The 19,486-nt window shown below is 43.9% G+C and overlaps 1 protein-coding gene across 1 annotated transcript in view; it reads left to right on the forward strand.

The window, feature by feature from the left end:
• BCL2L13 (BCL2 like 13) overlaps positions 1 to 19,265 on the forward strand; it is a 39,845-nt gene extending 20,580 nt beyond the window's left edge. Inside the window, exon 6 of the mRNA XM_009924998.2 lies at positions 12,217 to 19,265. Coding sequence (XP_009923300.1) covers positions 12,217 to 13,029 — 813 coding nt within the window. The 3' untranslated portion in view covers positions 13,030 to 19,265. The remainder of the gene's footprint in view (positions 1 to 12,216) is intronic.
• Positions 19,266 to 19,486: the final 221 nt, after the last annotated feature.

Genomic DNA, 19,486 nt, shown 5'->3' on the forward strand with positions numbered 1-19,486 from the left:
AGTAACAAGAGATACTGTGCCTGAGAGGCTCATCTTTTTAATATTACCTTCATACTCTGGTGACTGCTGGAAATGGTATATGGTGTTTTTTCCTTTAAATTTCGGAGGGTTTTTTAGCAGATAAGTAATTGGGGACCACTTCTTACAGAAATGTCAGTAGGTACTAATTTATTTGTATAATAAATGATAGAATAGCTAATGCATATTGGATGTTATAGCTATATAGGAACATGAATAGAATGAGCAATCAAGATTTCTTTGTGCTGCATTTCCTTGTGGAAATCTTCAATTCATGGTAACCAACGTTCCTGAGTCATGGCATGCTGAGAAAGTTTCATTTAAAAATGCATCACAGAGGCAGCTTACAGCCAGTGAGCTGGGTCTTGAAGGCTGAGCTTTAGATTACTGGGTGTCATGGTTTAACCCCAGCCAGTAACTAAGCACCACGCAGCCGCTCACTCACTACCCCCCCACCCAGTGGGATGGGGGAGAGGATCAGGAAAAAAAGTAAAACTCATGGATTGAGATAAGAACAGTTTAACAGAACAGAAAGCAAGAAACTAATAATGATAACAACAACAACAATAATAGGACTGGAATATACAAAACAAGTAATGCACAATGCAATTGCTCACCGACGCCCAGTTAGTTCCCGAGCAGTGATCCCCCCAGGCCAACTCCCCCCAGTTTATATACTGGACATGACATCACATGGTATGGAATACCCTGTTGGCCAGTTTGGGTCAGCTGCCCTGGCTGTGTCCTCTCCCAACTTCTTGTGCCCCTCCAGCCTTCGTGCTGGCTGGGCATGAGAAGCTGGAAAACCTTTGACTTAGTATAAACATTACTTAGCAACAACTGAAAACATCAGTGTGTTATCAACATTCTTCTCATACTGAACCCAAAACATAGCACTGTACCAGCTACTAGAAAGAAAATTAACTCTATCTAGCAGAAACCAGGACACTGGGTTTGGGAAGGATGCCAGATTTGAATGGAATTAATCTGGGATTAGTGAAATGCCTCCAGCAAGTTGATTTATTCCAAAAAGAAAAGCTGTTCAGGAAAACCCAGTGATTAAAAAGTGCTAGTAGGAAAAATCTCATTCAGATAACTTCTCACATTTCAGGACTTTACCTGAAGTTTTTTTTAAGAGTTTGTTCCAGAATTTCTGCACGTCTGCACTTTCCTATATCCTTTCCCTTCCTGGCAATTGTGGATAATAGTTTTCAAAGCCTTTGGGAGGGATTGTTTGTCTTTGATGGACAGAAACACTAACAGCATGCAGCCAAATGACCTTAGGTCATTTGATAAGTGTACTCACATTTCAAAGTATTTTCATCACAGGGAAGGTCCTTACAGATGGATGTTAGTGCTATTTTGCTTTTCTGCTTTTTTTTTTAACCTCAGAAAAGGCTGTGGTCTGTTCTCTAGCCCCTGTTTGAGGCCTGCTATAAACATACTTAATATAGTGCAAAGCCTCTGTAAACAAGCAGCTTTCCAGCATGGCCTCCAAGGGTGGGGGCTGTGCTTTGTGTTTGTGTGACTGTGCATGTATGTACAGATCTGGATAGTTGGTGTTTAATGGGCTACGGGCTTGTCTGTATACATCCAGTCAGGCATAAAATCAGACTGACATAAGCAGTACAGCAAACAAGCCAGAGCTATTTTTGAAACAGCAGAAGAGGCGAGGAAAGAGACAAGGTGATGAAAATGCTTTCCAGCCAAATTAATGTGGCTGCACTAACCCTTTGTGAGTTGCTCTGGGAATGGGCTTGGGGACCCAATGGACTTGTGGCTTAATGTGGAGGAAGGGAATATATGGTTTTATTGTAAATTTTTTTCCTGTAAGGAAAATGTTCATTTTTACTGAGTGGCATGCTTCTCAGTTTGTTCCGAGTCTGTGGGATGGTGTTCTGGGGTTGGCAGTGCTGGGAGCAGGGCGTGGGGTAAAGGTGGGAGAGTTTGTCTTTCTGAGAAGGGCCGGGGAAGAGCTGCCTGGCAGGCTGTTAGCCGTCACGCAAGTGTTTTGCATTTTTTAAGATGAGCATCTGCCACCGGGGCTCTGTGTGCCGGATCAAGTTGTCAGTAATACTTCGCTAGAGCCATAAGGGCAATATATAAACCTGGGAGTCTCCAGTGAATTATGTTGCTGTGACAGTAAGAGGTTCAATTTTTGTGTTATTCCGGAGTGGTGTGAAGTTGGTCTTTCCTACAGCTGCTAAGCACTTACTTAAAACCGAGAAGATACCAGAACAACCTGTCTGGTTTTTTGTGGATCAGGAGCAGAGGAGAGCTTCACAGGAGTCACCTTTTCAGAGGCAGACCTGAAAAATTCTGTACTGTCTCTGGTGCTGTCTCTTTCCTTGGCACCACATAATTAGGGATCTTCTTCAATTTCTGGATTGCAGTCAACCTTTGCCAGGAGGGAAGTAGCCAGTTGAAGGTAAGGGGTCAGCTGAACCCTTCCTATGCCCCAGTGCAGATCTGTGGAGTCAGAATTTTACAGAGCTGTGTCATCCACTGGGACCACTTGCTGCATCATGCAGTGCAGCCATGATGCGGCTGGAAGAGCTCCCGAGGTTCTGCGTGTGTGCAAGACTTCATGTTGTTTTCTGGGCTCTGGAGGCTTGTAGGTCCGGGAAAGCATCTGATTGAGGATGGTGGACAACAGTTAACTAGAAGCAAAATTGCTAGCTTAAGGGAATAAAGGTTGGTAAATTGGATAGCTATGCAGTAGATTTCAAGAAATCAGCATGGCTTGTGAGGAATGGGAAATGTGGGATACCAGAGGTAGAGCCTCTGAGATGAGAAGTTGCTTTTTTATTTTTCATCCCAGTCCTGCAGATATACAGTGATGAGATGATATGTTGAAACAATCAGTGTTCCCCTCCCATTCTCCCTTCAGGCACTAAAATTGTAATTCAGATAACTTTTCATGGTAAAGTGGGACTGGGATGTAATGGTTGGTTGGTTGGTGAGAGCATAGCTGGCATATTTTCATGTTCAAGTGCATACAATATTTTGATAATATGATTCTGGTCATTGTGTATGCTGTTCCCCTTCCTCTTCGTCTGTTTTGCAGCTTTAGGGTCAAAGTCTTCCAAGTAGGAATGTCTGCAGTGCACTGCATATTGTGTTTGGATGCAGCTGGCAGCACAAACGTGAATGAAGAGATGAAATGACTACTCCATCTAGTTTACAATCTCTTACGTTTGCAGGTGGATGCAAGCTGAGTTGGGAGGACTGTAAGAAAGCAAGGAAATCTTGCTTTCTTCTGGAAAGCCTCCCTTTTTCACTAATTACAGTGACAGGTTTGGCTGTAGCTCTTATATTTGCCCTGCTTGACTTTTAAGTTTTAGTATGATCTCTCTTTTGGAGCAAAAAGCATGTTTGGCATTCTGGGTTCTCTAAATAGACACATGTGGGAACACATATTTCTTCCTCCTGACTCTCTGTTTTGAACCCAAATGGTCACACTAAGATCTTGTTCCTTTATCATCTTGAGCCATTGCAAACCAATTCCCTGCCTGATTTAGCAGTAGCTTCGTTCTTCTCATTCCTGAAAGCAATGTTAGGGCTCAACAAACTGACATGCAGTATACATGCTCTCCCCTCCCCTTCTCCTCCTCTTCCCTCCCTTCTCCTTTCCCCTCCCTTCCCTCCTTGTACCTCCCCTCCCTTTTTGCTCTGACTTCTCCAGGGCTGAATGCTGCTGCATCAGAAGCAATTCTTGGTCTCCTGGAAAAGTGCACAGTAAGGCCAGTCAGTTGGTAAGGATTTTTTTCCTCTTCCTTTCCCATCCCTCCTCCCAATATTTCTTCTCAAGCTGTGCGGATCCTGTTTTCCATGGTTAGATTTCATCTATGTTGAAATAGTCTGGGAATGTCTATAAGGAGGAAAAAGTATATGATTGCTTGGAAGCTAGCTGCTTTTATTTTTTCTCTCAGATTCACATCCACGTTACGAGCCCATCTGCTTTTCACTTGTTTGAAAGAGGTGAAATAAGTGCATGCAATTGGTGTTTATCGGTATTTGGTTAATAACCTTTCTTCTCTCAATAAGAGGCTGGTATTTGTATTTGTGACCCGTAGCTGAAATTCTCTGCCTTCCCAGCGTTCTTGTCTCATGATGTTCAGATCTGGATTTGAATTTAACTAGCTACTTGCCCATGTTGAAGAAAGTAAAAGTAAATTTGCTTGAAATACGCATAGTGTTTACAGTTTCAGATCTCAGCCCTAGAAGAGCTGTCCTCTGTTTCCAGTGTTCTGTCTTGGGCTTTTCTGCTGGTTTTGACATTTTGTTTGCTGCTGGTAGTTGAATAATCTATGTACTACAGTCTGTTAACAATCAGGAGGAGAAAAAGGCGAAGAGACGCTTGTCATCCTAGCAAAGCGAGGCAGTCGGTTTGTGTAACTGGAGATTAAAATCTCCTTCTGCAGCAGTCCAGGTGTCTGTCTTGACAATGACAATGCAGAAATAGAGAGGCGTGCTCCACTGGAGGAGAGATAACTAAGTTTACTATGGTAGAGATGCGAGAAAAGGCAATCTAATTAGAGAAGTCCTAGAAAGGAGTTTTCCTTTCAAAATAATTATACTTTACACTTGTATCATGGAACATTGCAGTAAAACATGCACTTTTATTTGTATGTAACTTCTCTGGTACAGTAATAGATTTTTTAGGCACTGTGGCTGAAGGAGAAGGAACTTAAATCATCAAGGAGCAACTAGATCTCCTTTCTTTTTTCCCTTCCAACAACTTCAAATCAGTCTGTCTGAAGAAGTGGTCTCTAAATAACTGAATTTACTTCAATTTAAACTGATAAGACTGAAACCTTGAAGGGTGTTGCTTTGGTGCTGACTCCGTCCAGGTAGTAGAGGTTATGTTGGAGGGCAGGGGAAGGAATAGGATCATTTCCGCAGGCTGTTCTAGCCAAAGCATTCCTTGAAGGGTATGAGAGCAGTGGCTGCAGTATCGGTGTGCTTTGATTTGGTTCACACAACCTTTTTTTTCCCCTCTCCCCCCCCCCCCCCCCCCGTAATAAAAAGTACAATCCTATTTGTGGACTCTGCTCTGTTTTTCTTGGCTGCACCCATCTTGACAGTTTCACAAAGATGAATACTACACTAAATGCCTGAGGGCTTTTTGTTACTTTTTTTTAATGTATTGTTCTAGATCTGGGTGTTGTCAGCTGCCCCTTTTATAATCCATTTCTCTGAAGGATTAGCAGGGTAACGCTGTCAGGTCTGACTTCAGCAAGGGTCTGAAGAGGCATGGCATAGCGGGGCTGTGGATGGAGACACAGAGCAGATGGAATTGCAGCCTGGTCGGCACGAGTGGGAGTGAAGCTGACCCCAGCAGCCATCTGTGGGCACAGCCTTTGCCTGCTCAGCCCTCAGCACAGGCAGCACTTCACCAGCACACGGCTGCTCCTCTATTGCAGCTAGAAATCATACAAGCACATTCCCAGCTCTGGGGAAATTTGTTATTGTGGGAAGTTTGCTTGTTTCTCCAGAGGGAGATCTCTTGGGATCCCTGGACACAGACCAGTTCATCACTCCTTGCCTTTTCTTTTTCAGACACTACGTTTTAAGCACAAATGCATTTGATGGGTTCCTAGTACTCCTATTGTCGCTGTGACACTGTCGGTGCGAGGAAAGTAATTTCTCTCAGTGATAGGTTATGCTAAAGTATAGTCAGTACTCGCCCCTAAGAAACTTCCTGTGTTGAGTGTTTTGAATTTTTTAGCATAGTAAAGATTGCTCTCCCGGGACACTTGCATTCTGCCAGCATTTCCTCCTACACCTCAAGGCACTCTTTTTTTCTTGGGAACTTTATGTGGGTCTGTTTAGTTTCAAGGGAAAAAAAAAAGTTCAGGGAACATAGATTTTTTTTTTTTTTTTTTCCTGCAAGATGCCACTCCTCTCTGGCCCATATACAGAATTTTTGCCTGTGCTGGATGAAATCAAGATCTGAGGAATATGGGTGGCTTGCCGGGCTGTGTAGTTTTTCAGGGAGCTTTTCTGTGCCTTCAGAGATGAGTTTTGTACGAGTTGCCTGTCCACATCATTCGTTGTGAGAACACAGTTAACTGTTAGCTGCCTCTTTATACTACTTTAAGAACTGAGCCAGAGAGACCAGTCGAGCTTTTAAGAACAGTTAAAACCAAACCCTAGAAGAATACACACAGCTTCCACAGCAGTTAAGACACAGTTATTTTGCATGTGTCTGGTCTTCTGAGCTTACACGGCAGAGCTTTCAAAGTCTTCTCTTAAGGTGCAGTAAGTGCTCTGTTGGACACCTTAATGGAGATCTCTTTCTGTTCATTATCTAATAACTTCTCCATTATAGATGCAATGTGTACTACTACTCCTATTATTTTTCTAGAAAAAAAAGTTACTTTTATCTTTGAGACACTCAGAATTTTGATTTGAATTATTATTCTGGTAAATAAGGATGGTTTTTTTCCTTGTGTGTAGTTAAAAGTTTTTGCTTTTAGCAAAAATAACTACTATAGTTAGTAAGTCAGCTTGTTTATATATACTTAATAACAGACTTATTAGAAAACAATGAAAAATAGTATAGTCATCATGAGAGTCAGTTTCCAAGTCTTGATTTTTTTTTTTGTTATGTTTACTGTCTTTAAATCATAATTGAAACTTGACAGGTGTTTTTAAGTAGCAATTTCATACTATATGCTAAAGATTGGTAGTGTTCTGAATCCACTGCTGAGAGTGATTTTCAGCAAAGTTCAGATTGTTGACACTGGCAGGACTACAGCTGAATCCAAACTGATGGGTTCTGCTTATTGGAGGAACTTTCAGATATTTTTTTCATTATTTTGTTACCAGTTTACAGTTGTCTAGTGTAGCTCACCCTGTAGCATAACAGCTATAACCTATCCTGAGGGCTAGTCTAGCACATTTGTTAAAAGTGCTTTCTGTCACTTGTAGAAGTCTTGGGGAAAATTCCTACAAGGCAAACCCTATAGGTTGAGGACAGTGATTGACTTCTGTAGCTCCTTTTTTAGGTCCGCAAATGACACCTTGACAGAATTAAACTGATCTTCTCCTCAAGACTGCCTCACATGCTGTGGACCATCCTTGTGTTCTAGCCAAGAAGGGAACTGTCCAGTTCTCCTCCTCCTCCTCATAACTTGTGCCAACTCTTTCCTCAAGTGGCAGTGATTGGGATCAGGAGTGGAGGGTGCTGTGATGAGGGACTTGCTCTTGCTTCTCTAGACATACCTGACGTGGTTCTGTAAGTATGCTGGATGAGGAAAACAAATTTGCAAGTCTCCCAAATTTGAAAAAGATGAACTCCGATTTCTCTGGTCTGGAGCAGTAGACTATCCGTTTACAATGAACAAAGCAGATAAAGAAACACTTACATACATTTCTTACTTACAGTTAAATCTAAAGTGTAGGGCTTATATAAGGCCTCAGGTTATTAAAAATCCTTCCTCATGTTCCATCCTGTCCTGAATTAATCTGTGGGTGCTTTGCTTCTGGGTCACTTCTGTAGATGAATCAAGGGAATTGTCCTAAATGTCATTCAATTCTTATTACAGCTGCTTTAAAAGAAAAGAAAACAAAAACAAAACACCAAAAAAACCCAACAAAAAAGTGCAAACCTCAACTGAATCAGCACAAAATCCTAGCTTTATCCTCTTGACTTTCTGAATTAACTCTTAATTCAGCTCAAGAAATATTAATCATGTATCCTAAATAATGCCTATTACTGTCTGGCTTTTCAACTAAAACTTCATAAGCTTTTAATGAAAAAGTAGTGAAACTACCCATTGACACTCATTGTGTTAGCTTTCCCCCAGGTTTCCCAACCTCGGGTGATCTGGTCTCTTCAAGCTTGGAGAGTTTTGTCCGCGAGGCACTGACACGGAAGTTAAATTGTCTGTAAAGACAGAAAGGAATCAGCCAGGCTTTATAAGGCTCTGATTTATAGGGAGCCAGCGACTGATAACTCTTTTGAGGTCAATCCAGTCTGTACAGTGTGAGAAAAGGAACAATAAAATGCTTGAGCCTTTTAGGCCCTCCCTTCTGCTGAAGGCAGGGTGGGTGTGTAGTGTTGGTACACGTACATATTAATGGAGTTTTTGAAATATTGAGGATTGCCCATGTTCCCTGTATTACCATCCCTTCATTTCCTTACCCTCTCCAATGCAGTTTATCCTGCCCATACCCCTCAGCATATGCCCAGATCTTATCTGTATTTTGTGAGAAGCATAACTCCAGTCAAAGTGCTCAGCAAAGCACGTGGCCTTTAAAAATGCCCTGATATGTGGGAATAACTAGAATAACTAATGCCTGATCCTCGTATGTCAATGTTGCCTCCCCATCTGTTTGTTAACCTGCTGAGGATCTAGCATTACATCATACTGAGCTAAGATATTTTGATGGGCCTGGGCACCTAGTGGTCCGCATAGTAGCTGTGATGGTACTTTGTCCATATTACTTGTTCATTTTTATCACGGTCAAATCATTTGTGGGTTCCCTCTAGAGAACAACTTTGATTTTCCTTATGAGAGGAAAGGGAAGAGTTAGAGTGGTGGATCAGGAATAGAGCAGAAGCAGAGGCTGGAGGAATACGTATTGAGGAGTATCCGGATGGCTTAAATTTCACCACAGTCTCTGTACCCGATTGTCTCCATTGCCTATAGGTAGCTCTCTCCTCCCTACTGTGGACTGCTGAGTCACTGCTCAAAGGTGCTTGGCTTTTGCCACTGTACAGTATACGACTTCAGGGGAATTCAGGCAGTCTGAATATGGCCCTAGTTGGTGATTTTTTTAGTTTATTGCTGAAAAGGAGTTTGCTACAATCGCCAGAGTTCACAAGCCCGTAGAACTGTAGAAGTTGTTTTGGAATAATTTTTTTATATGCTTCATGTTGAACCAGTCACAGCAGCATGGGTGCACTAACAGTGGTATGTTAAGAGCTGTTATCAGTTGTGTGTGCGTCCCTGTTCTTTATGTTAGCGTCAGATCACAGACGTAGTCTGGTTTGTTGTGCTGTACTGTGGACAGGAAATAAATTCATTCCAATTTGTGGAAGGGTAGAGGTTCATGAGATTGCAGGTTTTACCCCTAGTTATTTCATTGTTTAACTGCTGTTCTGAGTCTGTGTTGCCTGTGGAAATAAAAAATTTGCTGTGATCACAAGTGTCTGTTAGTAGCTTATATTAGAGTGAGACTATTTCCTACTTAATCAACATCGAGAGAAAATCCTGATGATCAAAGGAGTGAATGTGCAATCTCAGAGTGTCTGGGCAGCGGGCTGCGTCTCCATTCTCAGCACAGAGTGGAAGCTAACCACAGTGACTGACTCCCTGCTGTGCTGCTCTCCAGTGTCTGCTGGAACAGGACAGGTCGGTGCTGCATGTGGAGTCCTGTCCTCACATGCTGTGCAGCAGCAGCCCTGGCCCACGCTGCTCAGTATTTGCTCTCTTTCGATCTGGTAACCTCTGCCTTTACTTAAGCTTCTTTGCTCTTCTTTTTCATTGCCCTTACTTTGCAATGCTGGTTGCTTCCTTCTAGGTTGTAGAGCTCCATTTTGTTTTAATGGCCTGAGCTGCGTTTGACAAAAATGTCATTCTTCTAGTGAAACATGACTTTCAAGAGGGTACTGGAGTCTTGAATTGTCAGTCACTGCTTGCAGAGCAGAACTTCTTTGGATTTGTTGGCCTGTGTGTGGTGTCTGAACATTTTCACAAATTTAATGCTTTATTAATTTTTATTTCCTTCTGAATCAAGACTTTGTGGAGATCCGTAGGTGCTTAGTGAATGGCTTGATCGCTTTTATAACCTTCCCCTGAGGAATTCCGTGTACCGTTTCTGTTTAGAGTTTCTGAATGTGTTACTGAGCCAGATGATGCTTCCCACATCCAAGCAATCTAAAGGCATTTTTGAAGAAAAGTTCCTTTTGAAGTGTTCTGTGAGATTCCTTTATTCATGCACAAACATATTCCAGAACTCCATGGGCTGAGGAGATTTAGATCCTACCCCTGCCAAAATACATTACGAAATCTTGATGTTCCCAGTGGTGTCCTGTACTATAGCCTCCACCATTGTCCAGAAGTGTCCAGGAATGGGTCCATCAAGTTTTCCAAAATGGCAAGGTGTTTGGGGGGAGTGGGTAGAGAAACCTCACTCCCATACTCAGCTTAGGCTCCACTGACCCCCTTACACTAAGTTTATTGGTACAGTAATAATTTCCACCATGAGAGGTTAAAGTGTTACTGCCTTAAGTTGCACAGCTCTCAAGTGCCAGTTAGTGCTTTTGCTGGGGCTCTACTCCTGCTTCATTTGCTCCCACTGCACCTACTGCCAACCACCAGCAATGTTTGTGCTGTCTCTCCTGTGCCTGCCAACTTGCTTTTTGGTGGGTTTTTTTGGTGTGTGTGGAGATCCTTCCCCCTTCTAGGGAAGCGAGGAATTGTAGTGTGTCTGGTGTCTTTGGAGAGTCCACCTGTGTCTGTGGAGAGTCCAGGGCCTCTTGTGCTTCCCTGAGGGAAAAGTGCCTTGCTGCTGGCCCAGGTGCTACGAGCTCTGCAAGTATGCCTGCTCTGAGTTAGAAACCATTCACTTGCAGGCCATGGACTCCTGGCATATTAGGGACTAAGTGATAATTGGGAGTTTCCAAAGCTGAAATGCATTTTCCTTCTGCTTTCTAAGCAGGGCACTGGTATCGATTCGGCTCCTTTGGCATCAGTGTGAGCAGGTGCAGCTGCTGGCCCTGCTCCACCCCTAGTCACGCTCGCACACTGGGGCGTCTCAGTGGGCCAGGCTGGACACTGATCAGGGTTAAAAACAACTCTGCAAAATAAAGAATGTGTTTGTTTTTAACTTGGATCAGTTCCTGACACAGACCACTGTGTGGATCCATAAAAAGTTGTGGAACAACTGAGGAGGTGTCTTGGAATGGGAAACCGTTGTTAGGAGACTGGAGCAGAACCAACCCCCAAATTCACAGGTGTCAGGAAGGGTTTAAAAAAGAGGGGGACAACTGCTTGCAGTGCTGTAGGAGAACTATTGCGTGTGGAAGGGAGCAGGGAGAAAGAGAATGAATGGATTTTAAAATTTTTTTCGTCACATTATGGTGGGACTGTACAGGAAAGCTTGATAATTGAATGAGGAACTTGCACGGAAGGGACTTCCAGCACTGCAGTACCTGATAAAATGTTCTAATAATTTTTAGAAGCAAGAAGGTAATTGAATCTTTGTTAACGGTTTCACAGACTTCTGTTACATGGCATAGCAAACTTTGGGGTTCCTGGCTGCCCTTATCTCTTGTTTTTACGTTCTTGGTATCACACCCATCCTAGGTTCTTCTTACGCGCTTAATTTTTTTTTCCTCTTTCCCCTTGAAGCAAATCTCTTCTGTGTTACATACTTAGCAGTCCATGCATGACTAGGATCAACAATGCTGTCCTTTCTGTAAGGAGGGAATCAGTATTTTACACTTGCAGTTTCTCTAACTGGAGCCCACTGTCAAATTTTTAGGATGCCTACAGATTTTTCCTAGCTAAATAAAAAAAGTAAACCCTGTCAGCACCTTTGGATGTCTGTGCTCAGTTGTTTGTTTTAACTTAATTTGTGTAGCCAAAGTTATGATGACAGTCTTGGAAAGTGAACTCATTTAAGAACAGCTAAATTTGTTTGTAGTAAAATATTAGAATTACTGTAGATTCCTGCTTGTTGGTACAACGTAGAAATACAGGCTTCAGATAGCACTGGAAATGTGATAAAATTAATGTAAGAGAAACACTGTTAAATGAAAATGGACAAGCAATACAGAGCACTTGCACAAAATGGAGAAGGGAGTGGTATTCAGCTGGGCTCATGTACTTGTGTTTGCTTTCTTTTTCTTTGTTTTGTTTCAGTTTGGTTTCAGATTTTGGTATCTTCTTCTCTGGTTAATAATGCCCACATGGTAAGTCTTGGTGATGTACGATGATGCAGTAGTGTCAGGGAGAGGAGGAGGTCCCAGCAAAACTCTTGTAAGTGGTTCCATTCTCTGGACATGCCAGTTGGGTTCTGTAATCCCTTCTAAAATGTAGGTCAGACAACTGCTGCTCCTGCAGAGGCCCTCTCATCTTTCTTCCAGCCCCACTAAGTTTCCAGGTGTCCTGTTCCTTCCCGTACAGGGGAGGTAGTGCTGAAGCCACCACTCACGTGTTGTGTCCTCCTTTTTGTTCGTAGGGGACGGTCTTTACTTTGGAATCTGAAGAGGAAGAGTACCCTGGGCTCATTGCAGAGGACAGTAATGACATCTACATCCTGACCAGTGACAACTCGGGACAGGTGAGCCCCCCGGAGTCCCCCACGGTGACCACGTCGTGGCAGTCGGAGAGCCTGCCCGTCTCCCTGTCAGCGAGTCAGAGCTGGCACACAGAGAGCCTGCCAGTCTCCCTGGGACCCGAGTCCTGGCAGCAAGTGGCCATGGATCCTGAAGAAGTCAAAAGCCTGGACAGCAACGGAGGGGGTGAAGAAAGGAGTGAGAACAACTCTTCCAACTCAGATATTGTTCACGTGGAGAAGGAAGAGATACCGGAGGGGATTGAGGAAGCAGTGGTGTCAGCTGTCACTGCAGAGACCATGCAGGCAGCGTTTCCAGAAACCCCTGCTTCTTTACAGGAAGTAAAACCTCAAGCTGAAATTGCTGCTGTTGAAAAAGCACATCCCTCTGCACTTCTGCGGGCAAAACAGGAGGAAAAGGGAAAAGTGGCTGAAGAGCTTGTTGAACCTGAAATCCCCATAATAAGTAAACCTGTCCCAAAGCTAGCCCCATCAGAAGAAAAGGCTGCACCAGAACCTGAGAAAATACTCCTTCCAGGGGAAAAAAAAGTGGGGAAAGAGGGCCATTTGGAAGAAATAGAAGAGAAATCCTCCGCTGCAGAGGAGAAGCCTATCTTATTGCCAGAAGGGAAATCTATATTGCTGTATGGTGGGGCTGCTGCGGTAGCTATATTAGCTGTAGCAGTCGGAGTAGCGCTGGCGCTTAGAAAAAAGTAACGGAGCTCTCTTGAGGAGGAGGAGGAGGGGGGAGAGAGAAGAGAGCACGATCCGATTTTTGTAGTTGTGTTACCTAAAGGTTGAGCTGCCTGCTGTTTAATTGGACATTTGAGTAACTTAATGGTGATGGGGTGAGGTCGTTCAATAAGCCTCCAGCTATGGACAATCATGTTTTTAGTAGAATTGGGGCGGGGACTGGTTTTTCGTGATTAAAGTACAGGGGTATTTTTAAAAAAAAAAAATAAAAAAATTCTGCAAATTTAAGAACTAAGTGCAGGTGCTGAAGAAAGGGGTGCTTGTACTCTAGGAACTGGAACAGAGAGTCCCCAGGGGAAGGGGAGAGCCAGCTGCTGCCAACCCCTGGAGTTTTTGGCTTCCCAGACTGAGCGCTATTGCAGCTGTGCTGTCTTGTCACTCCCCGTTGTGCCCCCGAGCCCTCCCTAACAAATATTAGTCAACCTGAGTCCTGTAGCGAGAGGCTGGTCTCCCTTTTGTCTCAGCTTCCTCTCAGGTACAGCACTGCTCCTCGTAACCTCACAGGTTCCTCCTAAGCCCCAGTGGGAGCGTGCTTATTCTTACCTCTTTGCTTACACCAGTTTTGGCCCCTAACATTTACTGGAGCCCCATCCCGTAAAGATGCTGCCTCTCTATAGCTGTATTATTTCTGAGCATCCTGGTGTTCCTGGGGGAGAGGTGCAGGACGGGGCTTCGCTTCAGCTGCCCAGGAGGGTGGGAGGGACACTGCTATTTGCTGGTTTGAGAATCCATTTGCTCCGCTCCTGCCTGGCCCACTTTACTGCCACCCTTGAGGTACCAGAGGTGCAAAATCCATGCTGGACACGGTGCTGTTCTGATCAGTACTCTGATACCAGGGTATATTCAGCAAAGATAAAGCAAAACTACATGGAAGTGAGGCCAACGCCTCCTGTGCAATTCAAAGGATAAATGCTATGCTGTCCTGTATCATGCTGCAGTCTGTATCGTCTTTCCCAGGTTAAGCACAGAGTGTATTTAGTCCTAACTTGGTCTTGGCTGTGACAAAATCCCAGATACATAAAGCAATGGATTCTAGTAACTGAGCAAAACAGCATTAAACATCTCCTCTATTTGTCTGTTCCTGACTTGGCCGGGAGTGTTGTTCAGTGCGATTTCTTTTGCGACTCTGAATCTGTAATTAGCTAAATTTACAGATTCAGAAATGACGAGAAGGTTACTTTGGCAAAAAGTAAATCCCTCTCCCTGCTGTCACAACACTTCAAATGTGTGTGGAGAGAAAGCTTTTAAGTATTGCCATACACGTTAGTTAACGTCAGATCCAACTGCAAATGGATCTTTCAGTGTGCATTTCAGTGTCTGTCGGTGTCCGTACTGCAGCTCTGTGGGCAAGACCTTAGGCTTTCCAGGCAAAGCTACTGACACATCTCTGAGGGTTCGTGCTGGCACTGTGGCTTAGACCAGATGGAGATAGGTGAAAGGAAACTCTGGATAATGTAAAAATCAAAATGTGAGCTTACAGGAAGCTTACCCTTCATAAAGCACAAAGACAAGGTACTTTACTTCTAAATAACCTTATCTAGAGTCTGTCTCCTAATGAGCCTGTTTCTTAAGTGATCTGAGAATGAAGTGATTTTAGCACATTCTGTTTTAGGATATTCTCGCTACATTTTCCTATCCCACCTGTATCGCGGGATGCTGGGAAGTCAGTAAGAACCTGGCAGATTCTGAGGGATTTTTTTTTTGTTTTAAGCTTTTATGAGTGGATTTTCTAGAACACTTCTTGGATTTTGAACTCTGTGTGTTGAATATTAAGAGGAAGGATTGTCGCATATGTACTGCTGTTGTGGACTGAACTCAGGTGCTCTGGAGTTCTGAACTTTACTGTTGATCATTGATTGCCCTTTTTCCATGTACAAAAGGTAGCAGTTTGGCCTTAACAGAAAAAGAAGCCCTTTACCATGTTGCAAAATGGAATTGACTTTTTTTGCCATTTCCTGGTGCCCTGCTGTTACTCTCATTGCTGTGCTGTGCACCCAGAACAGGTCACTGGGACCTCCTCACGCCATGGACTCGCCGGTGTCTGCCTTCCCACCACCACAGTTCCCTCTCCTGGCCCCTTGTGGGAGCTTCCCGTGCGTGGAGAGGTGTCTTTATGCTCCTTTTGTCATGGATGTGCACGAATGTTTACAGTTTTGCTTCATTTCATGTGTCGCAACAGTGTTTATCAACAAGTGACACAGCCTGTGAGGGGACCTGGTTGTTCTATGTGGCAAGGGCTGCTTTACTGCCCTGTAAGTCGGGGTAGGCCTGCCCCTCTCCTGCTCCTTTGCTGATGGCTTCTGTTTCCTCTCTGGGCATGTTCTCTGTGGGAGAAGGGCCGTTCTTAACGTGCTGTATGTCCTCCTCTTACTGAAGATGATGCACCTACGTTTGGCACGTCCCCATCTGTAGCCATGCAGCAGGTTACACAGAAGTACCCACATGCACTCTGAAGCAGAGATGGATTTTGTGGACACTCTGGATAACTTGTGTACAAACTGGGGGTAGGGCTGGTGTTATTTAGCTCTTCTCTGTATATGGTTGTTCTAGTAGTAGTGTGGGAGTCGGGTACAGGACAGACGAGAAAATAAATCCACACCAGCTAGGGAACAAGTCCCTAGCTTGTTGGCACAAGGAGCCCAGTGGGGCATTAAATAAAAAGTCTCGTCTTCTACCCACAGCAGTGAGAAGAAGGTGGCAGCAGTAGTAAGGAAAAGAAATGATTTTGTTTTGTTAAGCATTTTCATGGTGGGGCAAAAGCCTTGATTATCTGGTGTGTTGCTACATTTAATGGAGCATCAGCTGCACCCTGTGTTTTGGTTGCTTGGTCTTTTCTTTATATTCTTCTCATTTTGGGGTCTTATAGATTTGACAAGTCAGCCAGAATTTGTACCCTCTTCTCCCCCATCCCACTGACCACACATTTAGAAAATTTATTGTATGTGTCTCTTTCCTCTGGGAACACTCCATTAGCTAAAAAAGGTCGGTTATGGACTTGAATTCTACTGAATTTGGAATCCTGTGGTCAGAGCTGGGACAGGCCCTGTGGAAGACACTGAAGGGTGGGTAACCTTAGATGACAGCAGTCTTACAGACTTGAGTGCCAGGCTGCTTGCTCTATTTTAGGTGTGAATTAGAAAATGAAAGGGTTCCCCCCCCCCCCATCTTCAAGTATATTAAAATAATCCTGAACTGCAGGGTCTAATTACCCTGAACTGTGTGATGCAACCTCTCTTCAGTGGATCTGTTGCAGCTGGCAGAGGAAAGGCAGTAGCTATATACTTACAAAAGGGCATATAGAATTACTCTCACTTGTGTTGCTTATCCCCTTCCCAAAAGTGCCTCAGTATCTGTCCTCAAGTGGCCTGTACCTTAACAAAATATCTACCTTAGACCCAGTCTTTCTTCACTTTATCCTTGTCTGCAGCACACCCTAAAGCTGAGATGCTATAACAGCAGAGGACTGGATCTACAAAAAAGTGTTTAATACTTAAGGAACTGCAGTGGATAGCATGCTAAATAAGGAGCTGTCAAGGAAAAGGCTTTCAAGATAAGGTGCAACTTACTTACTTAAATTTCAGTTGTGCTTAACTTTAAGCTATGCTTGGTTGTTGTGGCTGGGAGCTGGGCAGGGGCTGTCTTCAGCAAGCATTCCTGGAACAATAGGCTGGGAGGAAAGACTGAAACCCAGAAGCCCTCTGCTGCATAAAAGCCCAAACCAGACAGACCCACGTTGCTGCCTGTTGCAGCCGTGTGAGAGCCTGGTGGACCCCTGCCTCCTGCATCCCTTGAACTTCAGAAGATCCAGGCTGCAGGGCTGTAGTTGGCACAGCAGTGCTGAATTGCTCAGCTAGGGCAAAATAGGAATATTACTGGGCACAGCCAGAGAGGCAGCTTGAAAACTTAAGGTTTTGGTTCTCATCGGGTTGGGTGGATGCCGAGTAGGTGTTCTCAGGGTGATAATTTGGCTGCTGAAAAATACTGAAAATAACTTAGATTTAAAATCTGGCTAGAGCCAAGAAAGCAACACTTCTGCAGCCTTCTGTCCATTCAGATATGAATCAAGCAGCTGCCTGCTCCAGGTACTTGCCAGTCTGAACAGAAGCTCGCTCCTAGCACAGAGCCAGACGATGCAGTGGAAGCATGTTCTCTGTTCAGTATTGCACTTGGTTTTAGACACCAGTTTAACATCTGGCTGGAGGTGAAGTGCCTGTTGTTGTGGTGTTTGCAGCTGGTTCTTTCTTTCCTAACCTGCCTTCTGGAGAGCAAATTACTACTGCAAGAATCCATCCTTGCTGTTTGTGAGGGCTTGATTTTTTCATCCTGGCTGGGGGGGCTGTGCTCAGGCATCTGCAGCTCAAGGGCCAGGTGAAACCTATAGTGCTGAGTGCTCTTGCATAGGGCAAGTTCTCCTGATTCCTTCCTTTTCACATAGCTCTGATCACAGCTAGGCTAACACTTTGAACTGTATTTTTAAACTAATCAATGCTTTCTAATGGTCACAAATGAAAAATTTCATGAGTACTAAACAAGCAAGGTTCTGAAGTTTGGTCTTTTTTCATTTTAATGATTGTAGTAGACAAAATAATCTGAGGTCATAAACCTTCCCTACATTTAATTTCAGCTACAGTGGTATGGCAGTACTAGCAAAGCCCTACTAGGTAGATCTTGCTATTCTGGCAAAAAAAATAGAAGTGCTTCTGGCAGCATAGTCTCTCATGCACCAAACCAGAGCAAGCTTATGCTACAGAATTTGAGAGTGTAATTACTAGATTCTTTTGCTGTGAAATAGGGGAGGTGGGGGGTGAACACAGCCCCAGCTGCCATGCCTAGGTAGAGCCCAGGTCTTCAGCAGAATGTCTCATTCCAGGCATGAAACATACTGAAGGTTGACTCATCCAAATGTGTCTACTCCAACAAACAGGAGCAGACACATACAGTAGCAGTAGTGTCTATGCCCGTAGGTTACACAACAGGAGAAATTGTTTCCCAGTGAACCATGGAGAGGTGAGGCACATTATCTCCTGTACCTGGTGAAGGCAGAAGCTGTTCACGACTTCAGTTTGGCTTGGTCTGTGTAATTTCAGCACCAGAAAGGTTACAAGAACAGTATTGCTTTGACTCCATATATGGATCTGTGCTTCAAAGTGCAAGCTCTGTATTGCCATTAAAAAAAAAAGAGGGGGGAGGTTTATAAGATTTAAGCCACCACTACTTGACTCTGGTAGAGCTAGCTCTCAGGCCCATACAGAGCAGGGACTGCAGGGCTAGCTCTAGGCAATGGTACTCGGATTGCCTCTGCTGAAGTGAACTCTCCTGACTAGTGTACTTGGCCAGGGAATGAGAGCTGCACCAGCTTGGAAGGGGTCAGCTGTAGTGTTACCAATACATCCAGGGGAACTACAACACAACATCACTCATATCCGCCTCCTTAAGTTAAATAACTTTATCACTTTTTTTCCTACTTAGAGGTGACCCTCTCTCGGTCTCTTAGGTAGGCTGACTTGCTTCCTCCAAGCTAGAGGTCTATGGTTATGCTGTAGAAGTGGGGGAGCTACAGTTAGCTTCCAGTGGAAGCTGCTTTTGATCTCCCTGCAGTATCTGCAGGGGCAGGAAGGAACATTAGTGACTGGGACAGAACAAGCTGCAGAGGATGCATCTTACTGCTATACCGTTAAGGGGGTCTGTCCCCATTTTTAACTCACAGTATAAGCTTTTATTCAAGTGTAAAGCTAAAACCCACTCAGACCAAAAGAATGCCACTTGATTTGTTAAGTAGCAAAGACTAATGGGACTGACTCTGAAGCATGCATGTTAGGGGATATCTTCTACTAGGCTTCTGCTGGGTGTAAGCAGATGGTGATGACTTGCAGGGATTTCAGATTCTGTTCTCAAGAGGCCTGCCTGGGGGAAGAGACCCTGACTGGTCCTCAAGTCACCCATTATCCAAGGAACTGGTCATATTGTTCCTTTTAATATGCAAGTACAGCCCTCTTGAGGAAAACTGTCTAAAGCTTCTTGTGCCATTTGGTTAATAAAAGTGTTTCCACCTTTAAAAGAAAGTTCTTTCCAGCTTCATTGTTCTATATTCAGTTGAAGTGAAGGGGTATGTACATTTTTTCCCTCTGCTAATGGGACACTGCTGTTAAGACCATGCCCCCAGGTTGCACTTTAATAAATGGTACAGTTTTCAAAAACAATGTGTAGACTACTTATGTGCTTTTTTCCCTTCCTTGTTCTAGTGCAGGCACCAAAAGACCAAAAAAAAAAAAAAAAAGAAAAGATGTTTTACTCATGCAAGGCACAAGGCCAGGACCAGAATGTCTCTATTGCTGCCAGCTGCATCATAAGCATGCAGTACTTGCACTGCAATGAATACTTACCGACAAGGCCAAAAAAATCCAGGTGGAAATTGAAATTC

This window comes from Haliaeetus albicilla, chromosome 19 (genome assembly GCF_947461875.1).
Source record: "Haliaeetus albicilla chromosome 19, bHalAlb1.1, whole genome shotgun sequence".
NCBI lineage: Eukaryota > Metazoa > Chordata > Aves > Accipitriformes > Accipitridae > Haliaeetus > Haliaeetus albicilla.